This window comes from Centruroides sculpturatus, unplaced genomic scaffold (genome assembly GCF_000671375.1).
Source record: "Centruroides sculpturatus isolate CEXI.00-Female unplaced genomic scaffold, Cexi_2.0 scaffold227, whole genome shotgun sequence".
NCBI classification, from domain to species: Eukaryota; Metazoa; Arthropoda; class Arachnida; order Scorpiones; family Buthidae; genus Centruroides; species Centruroides sculpturatus.
In genome coordinates this window covers 520,323-528,861 of record NW_019384481.1, presented here as the reverse complement: position 1 = coordinate 528,861, position 8,539 = coordinate 520,323, and the positions used below count along the sequence as shown (strand labels likewise).

At 26.0% G+C, this 8,539-nt stretch overlaps 1 protein-coding gene across 1 annotated transcript; it reads right to left on the bottom strand.

Annotated features, from left to right (window-relative positions):
* Nucleotides 1–5,183: 5,183 nt before the first annotated feature.
* Nucleotides 5,184–8,130, bottom strand: LOC111621436 (pentatricopeptide repeat-containing protein 2, mitochondrial-like; the record flags this gene model as incomplete). The annotated part of the gene is made up of 3 exons (XM_023363580.1): nucleotides 5,184–5,240; nucleotides 6,613–6,726; nucleotides 7,939–8,130. Coding segments are annotated over 3 exons (363 nt in total), but the record flags the coding sequence as incomplete, so codon positions are not given.
* Nucleotides 8,131–8,539: the final 409 nt, after the last annotated feature.

The following is an 8,539-nucleotide window of genomic DNA, read 5'->3' as shown; positions in this document are numbered from 1 at the left end:
TTTTTTTTAAACTAAAGAATTAAGCAGGATTTATCAGTTGTTCACATTTTGGCTGATCATCATTTTTTTTTTTTTAAGAATGCAAGTGAAGAAACAGTTAGTAGATTTATTACACACATCAATCAAATGAGGGATTTATATCCTAAAAATTACAGTTACTAAATATTAACTTCTACTACACGTTCTTTTTTTATTTGCATATTCAAGGAAAACAACAGGAATTTAACCATTTAAGTGCCTATCTGATTGTTAATTTGTTAGTGATTTGCTTAAAACCATTATATCGATGATTTTAATTGATTTAATATCAAAAAAATTATTTCACTAGTACATACACTTTTGATTTTATTCATAGATAAATTCCATTTGAAAAGCATTTTCTCATAACAACAATTCCTACCTACAAACTATTTATTAAATTTATTTTTTTTTTAATATTTTCTTAAAAACTATAATGGCATCAACATTTTCATTATTGCTTTTTACAGATTTTATTGTTATATATTTAGTTGTCTGATTTGAAATAATAATAAAAGACTCATAATGATTCTTTTATTATTAAAATCTAATCAATTATTTCATCAAGTATTATACTTTATCATTTTCATTAAGTAATTTTGAATTTATCTGAATTTTAATTAGAAAATCTAATTACCACCTCTAGAAATTTATTATTATTTATATTATCTAAAAAATAATTTAGTATAATATTCTTTATTTAAATAGAATTATATAAAAATTGATTAAAAAAATTTAATCACATTTCTTATATCAATTCTTTAATTCAAAAAGGAAAAAATTTAAAGCAACCAAAGCCGAATTAACAGGCTAGAAGTGGCTACAATATTATTATAGTTGCTTCTAGCCCATTAATTCGTTTTTGGTTGCTTTAATGTTTATCGGGTTAGCTGATGTTTGTTTATATATATGGAAAAAATGTATATGAAATTTTTATTCCATGAAATTTAAGTTATTTTCAACAAGAAAATTCTATAATAATATCCAGAATTCAGTATCATTTTAAATTATATATGTGAATAAGATTTAATCTCAGATCAGATATATTCCTGCTATAAAATGATTAAAAATAAAAATGTTTAAAGTACCATATTTTTGTGTATATATCCCATGGCGGCATATAACCTGTAAAAAATTGATGGAATGAAAATAAATTCTTTTCCCATACATATAGTACTTTGTAGCAATGTCCACTCCTTAAGTGCATATTTCATAATTGTAATTTAAAATTGGAATATAATCCACCCTATCACATAACCCACACCTCCTTTTTACTTGTCTTTTAAAGACAGATAACCTATGGTAATATGCATAAAATACAGTAATTAATTTGTTTATTTACATCATCACTAATTCATACATTCTAAAACAAAAAAGAGACCTTAAATGGTTGTTTTCTGAAGTTTTTTGATAGATACTCTCACCTGCTATTATAAGATAAAATAATTAATTTTGCTACTAGTTTGAGCAATAGAAATTATCTTAAGCTTTCAAATTACTGGTTAATGCTTTTAAGATCTTGATAATAGTGAAATAGCATTAAATATTTCATAACCTTAAAAATTTGAATTGTCAACATACCTAATGAAAATATTCATCAATAAAATTTCTAAATTAAAAATCTAGAAATTGAGTTTTATTTGTATAGCTTCTTTAGAATATATCAAAAACTGTATAAAGTTTTAAATTTAATTAATTTTGAAAAACTATTTTAAAATTACATTTTTATCATAGTTTAACTACCCTCAAATCACAAAAATTTAAAAATGTTAATTATTTATTTTAATTATTATTCAACTTATTAACTAATGATACCTTATCAAGTATCAGCATGAAATTAGAGTAAAGAAAAATTAGAATCATAAATAGGTCTTGGATTTTAAGGTGCAAGAAAACTGTAAAAACTGAAGAAAAAGGTGCATAATATGGGCAAAAAATGCACATTTTTTAAACAGAAAATATGTTATAGTTAATAAAAATTAAACAGTACTAAATGCAGAGAATTTCAAAATAATTTATTAAGGTACACAGATTAATTTTTCAACTGAATACAAAATTATTGTAGTCCATCACAAGCATATGTTCAATGTTGCTAAAGGTAAGGCTTTCTCTGTTAGGTTGAAGGAAGTTTTTGTAGACTGAAAATGATCTTTCTACATCCACTAAAGACAGTGGTGCATATTTTTACTTGAAATTCAAGGTCAGCACATCAATGTCAGAATTGTTGGAAATACTTGCTTCTAATTTATCTTTTGCAAACCCTTCTAATTTTTCTTGAGCTTCATAGGAGATTTTCCACTATTTCTGTATTGATAAATTTCATTCTTCCAAATGAGTTATTTGAGTACAGTCAACCCCCTATAACACTGTTGATAATTCCATTTTATATGAATTCCATGTTGTACAAGTCACTTAGATTTTACAAATATGTGAGCCGTTCACAGCCTGGCACACGTATTTGTAAAATCTAAGTGACTCGTACAACATGGAATTCATATAAAACGGAATTATCAACAGTGTTATAGGGGGTCGACTGTACATAAAAATTTGTATTTGTGCACAGCTAACAACTCATCATCCAAATCTTTATCAAGAATTAGTTTCTTTATTTTTGAAACTGCTGCTGAGCTAGATGAAACCAATTTGTTGATGAAATCAGTTATTTTGGTCAAGTTTTCACAATAGAAAACACCTGCTGCTAACCAAGGGAACTTGGTTAGCAGCAGGTGTTTTCTATAAATAATTATAGGTTCAAGAGAAAACTTTAAATTCATCACTTCATTGTAAAGCTGAACACAAAATGGACATTTTAAAAAGATTATTTTCATCACTGATATGAAGTTAGGCTTTGCTGTGTTCAACACAAATGGATTCACAAAATCTGTGTATGGCATGCGTGATGTGAGTAACTTGTTTAAGTTTAGGGTACATCATTTTTAAGTTTGAAAATGTTGAAATCATATACAAAGCTTGATCTGTTACTACTTCTCACAAAGGTCATACTTTATTCCATCTAGCCAGATCATTGAAGCTTTGCTTATGGATGAGGCATTTGTTTTGGCAGTTCATACATTTTGATGAGCATTGGAATAACTGGATCACCTGTCAATGGTGCCACAAGTATGTTTAAAACAAATTGTTTTTTTCTTATCCATTGCTTCATTTATAACAAAATAAACAAGATTATCACCAACAATAAAAATTATTTTTTCAAGGACATGCTTGTAGACTGGCTGTATATGTGATTTTCATAATGCACAGTACTTTCTTTAGGCATCAGTCTGTCTGTATATTTTTCAGAAAATTCTTCAGTGATGAGTGGTTTATCTTATTCAGCAGCACACCTGTTCATTTCCTGATTGACTGGCAGCATTATTTAGTGAATTTCCTATAAGTTCTTTACATAAAGTGTATCTCCTTACATTTATATTTCAATTTCACCACAAATCACCCAAAATGACAAATGCTTGTTATATACTAACAAAACTGAATCACGTGCATTTCATTGATGTATACTTCCATCAGTTTCAATACCTTCATCTTTAAAGGATTTTGCCAATCTGTACAGTTTAGATCTTGACACTTGTATCATTATGTAAAGAATTTATACTTTAATTAAACTTAAGAATTATACTTTAATTAAATTATTACTTTATAAATATAAAGTAATAATTTAATTAAAGTAATAAATGTAAAATAAATACATTTAAACTGTTTTTCTGTAAAAAAACAGTGATTATGAATTAAGATAATAAAAATCTAGGAAAAAGAGAGAAATAATGTTAAATCATTAAAGAAGGAAAACATGATGAAAAAGGTGCAAAAAATGATGGTACTTGTTATATAAACATGAAATAAATACAAATAAAGTATTTCTGATTTCTCCACTAAACTATTGGAAGTGAGGTGCTGCACCTTAAAATCTGGGCTTTGATTGTACATGATGTTTGCATTAAAAGAACTATTAAAATTTGTTACAAGAGTATAAAATTGTACAAGAGTACAATTTTATACTCTTGTAATTATGGTAAAAAAAGTTATTAGTTAACACAGATAATACAATATAAATTTAAATTTAACTTCAAACATTGTCATGTTAAAAACTTTCCAAATACAGTAGAGCGTCGATTATCCAAAAGTCAATTATTCGAAACGTCAATCATCCGAAAGAATTCCAGTTGGCAAATTTACATTTTCGCCAGTGCTGTAGCGCTGCAATCTTTGGCTATGTCTTGGGCTACTCAACTATTTAACGTTTTTGATACTAAATTAACTTCTGAAGTATAATTTTTTATTGTTTTTATATTTTTCAATATATTTATTTTGTTCATACAAAATAAAAAAATAATTTTTAACGATGCAATAGTCTTCGTTAGACTTAACATCGACAAAAATTCAACGCAAAGAGACACGCAACGGAGAAAAATTTCAACATGGGATAGGTTAATATATTTTTTCGTACATAATCGGTTATCCAAAATATCAATCTTCCGAACAACACCATTCACCAATTGATTCGGATAATCGACGCTCTACTGTATAAAAAATATTTTAAAAACATAAGTGTAAATATATGTATATAAGGGGTTGATGAAAAAATTTTCTTAAAAGGGTCCAAAACATAAAAAGGGTTGCTCTATTGCCTGATCTACAACAACGATTGTCAATCAATGCTACACACAGAGCAAATCCATATATTCATGATATGTAACATGACTTGTAAAACACAATAAAAGAGTAATTTATAAGGACATCACATTTGAAAAACCAAATCATTGGTTTGGTTCTAAGACCAAATCATTACTCTTTTAAAATTCTTTACTATCCATAACAGTTATTAACTAAAACCTGTACCAGATTGAACAGAAATATGAATACTGTTTCATATTAGATTCACTTATGATTAAATGACAGAAATATATAATCTGTATTCTTTTCTTCAAAATTATGTAATTTCCTGCAAGTTTATTTGTACCAATAACAATATTCATAATTCATAAAATAAAATATAGAAATTCTTTCTTTAATTTAAAAAAAGTTAGGTTAGATTAGGTTATTCTACATCCAAATGTATTTTCTTGCACTTTAGAAAATTAAATAAAGAGCTTTTTGTAAAATAAAACTGAAACACTAAGCCAATGCATTGTTTTACTTAGGCACAGCAATCATAAAAGGTTATCAACCTCTGCACTACGCAAATAATGATGTTTGTTATTTATGCACTGTAATATATTCAATTAAATCAATATATTCACAAAAATTTTGTGCACTATTCTATAGTATTGTCTAGAAAGAAATTATAATAGGAATTGCTAGTTTGCAAAGGNCGTTATCGACCGACTCCAGACCGATTTTGAATTTGTAAACTGTCATTGCAGTGGACAGTTGACATTGTGCTCTGGAGGAAACAATTTGTATCACTCTTGCTACGGATATAATTTGTAATCTGGAATTTTTTGCATACCTTTTTAATACGTATTTAATTGCGGCTTGCGAAAAATTTCAAATTTTGAAAAATGGCTTGGACTATCAAGGAGCTTGGCCACCCTGGCATTATAGTATGGTGAGAAGATTTACTTTTTGTTTTTAATGTAAAAGCATCAGATCCTCGTTGAAAAGGCTGATGTTTGATCATTTTTAACTTTGTGAATTTTTTACGTATTAATGTCTTTATTTAATGAAGTTTATTCTTCCAACCATTGTAACTGTTACTTCTGTAGTTGTGTTAAAAGAATTAAAGGATAGACTCGAAAATGTATATTTTTGTTAATAGTCTTAACCTCAAAATTGAAGAAAAAATTATCCTGAGTCATCATGAAAATTGTTAAATAAAGCTAATTTCATTTTATTTGAAATATTTTAAATTACAATAAATTTTGAATTGCTAATATCAAAACCAACAAAGAACTTATTATTATTGTTACTGCGACAAATAATATTCAAATAATTTTTAGATCACTTCTTTAAAATTAACATATTTTGGTGTAATTTTTTTCAAAAACAAGTTTTTCAGTTGGATAAATGGCCATAATGACAATTTTTATCCTACTTTCTTCAATTTTTTCAACTTAAAATAGTATTACTAGTTAAGAAGAACCAATGATATCAAACTTTTGTAAAATGATATCAAACCACTCAACTCAACTTTGTTTATAGTAAACATGAAATTTATTTGAAATGAAGTGTTTACGTTTTTAATACTAGAATATTTACATAAACCAATCTACAAAAGAAAAACAGAAACTTTTTGTCATTATATCAAATACCAATAATTTGTAATATTAATATTGATTAATGTAAATTCAAGTTTCAATGGCTTTATCTTCATATGAGAGAAAGAATTATTACCATAATCTAAAAGTCCACTATGTATATTTTATCTTTATACAGAAATTATCAATCTTTACTTTTAATGAAATTATATCTTTTATAACATATTAAAAACCATTTCTACAGTCTATTTATATCTATTTAGATAGCAAATTATTATAAGTTCAATAAAAATTACATAACAATAAACTAAGTTAAATGTTAAATTCATAATGTTAAACACATTATGAATAGCTTTATATTACAAAGTTTATAAAAATTTACCTGAGCAAGTGCTAAAGCAGATGCAAAAGTTATCCCTTTTCTAAGTATGTTAGCTCCAACTTCTCTAGCTAACTTTAACAAATTAATACTGTAATTATATGATTCAGGAGTATTCTGAAAATTAAGATAAAGAAATAATTTTATATACAAAACAAACTTTATTTTTAACAATAATTCTGATTTTTTAAAATTTTAATTAAAAATAATATATTACTTAATTTTATTTATAAAAATTAAGTCTATGTTTTTAAAGAGAAATTATATTCAACAATCATATGAAAAAACATATTATTAAAAAAAAATTAATTAAAAACTAGAGTTTCTTTTTGCTAGAAAATTTTTTTCTTATCATCATCAGAATCAAAGTTACAGCTTTGTAATGTATAAATCAATTTTATTGCTCCATCTCCAATTTAAGTTTTTCCTTCTTATTTTCTCATATTAATACATTTCTCCATTGACCATTTCCCCCCCTCTCTTTCCATTGTATGGACACTAAGAGGCCTCTTTTAGTGAGCCCATTATGGAATCGGCCAGGTCCACAATGGGGTGGCTGAGTGGTGAGGAATGGGACAGACATATCAAATCGAATCATCCCCGAAAAATTCCTGAAGATTTTTTCAACCCATCTGGATTTGATCCCAGGCCCCCAGAGTAGTAGGCTGCCATCTTGACCATTGCCATTTGACCATCATATTGACTATTTGGAACTCTCTAAAATGTTATAGATACTTTACTTTTCTTCTTCAAGACTTCCATAAAACATGTTATTAAAATTTATATACAATAATATAAAAGATTTATAAACGAAAGCAATGAGCATTAATAATAATTACTGTTGGACCAAATATTTGGCACTATTTCATATTTGGTATATTTGGTCAAAAAGTAAGTATTTGATATTCAGACTAAATACTTCCCCAAAGCTGTACTATTCAGTTAAATGATGTTTTAGTTTGGAGAGAGAAACAGAAAGAAAAAAGAAACTAAATAAATATTAACTAGTTTACTAAAAAATAAATAAAAACATTAATTTTAACTAGAAAAGTTTTTAACTGGTTGGATCAATAAAATTTATTAAGTATTAAATATTTAAAACTGATGCTTCTAGATTAGAATTAAAGAGGATTCTTGTTTCATGAAGAAGAAAATACAATAAAATTGAGAAAATGCCAAAAGTTCAAAATTTTGTTTTTCAGGAGAAACAGGTATAAACTGTAAATTTAAATATGTCAAAATTAATTCAAAAATAACAAATTAATAATTAGATTATGTATTTATGATCAATATTTTAAACTTTATTTAAATGTATATATTTAAACTCACCAATTTATAGCATGAAGCTAATGCTAAAACAACACAGTCACGAGGATATCTTGTACCATACAATTGTTTATTTCTCAATACATCATAAACATCCAAAACATCTTGATAACGTTTATTAACAAACAACAAATCCATGGCAATATGATAAGAAGATATTTGATCAAAAAATCCTTCCAATTCCTGATTTTTCAAAAACAAAAATTAATCGTTAGAAATTAAAATCGTTTTGATAATAAAAAAGATGTAGATATTAAAATAACAAATCTTACATATATTATAAAGCACAATACATATTAATTATATATAAAATAAGCATAAATTATTGAAGTATATGTGTGGTATTCATACCATACCTTGGGGGAGACAAAAGGTCTTCATAGTATATATATTTTTAGCATATATATAAACATATCAAAGACTCATGTTTAATAATAATCCAAATAATTTCCATAGTAAGAAAGTAGCCTGATTAAATACAACAATCATTTGGCTTGTTTTTATGTAGCACTGTAGAAACAAATTATTTTAAATGTATATTTTTCCCAATAAATCATAAATTTCATATGAATTCTCTTTGTGATAAGTGATGCATTTGGATAGT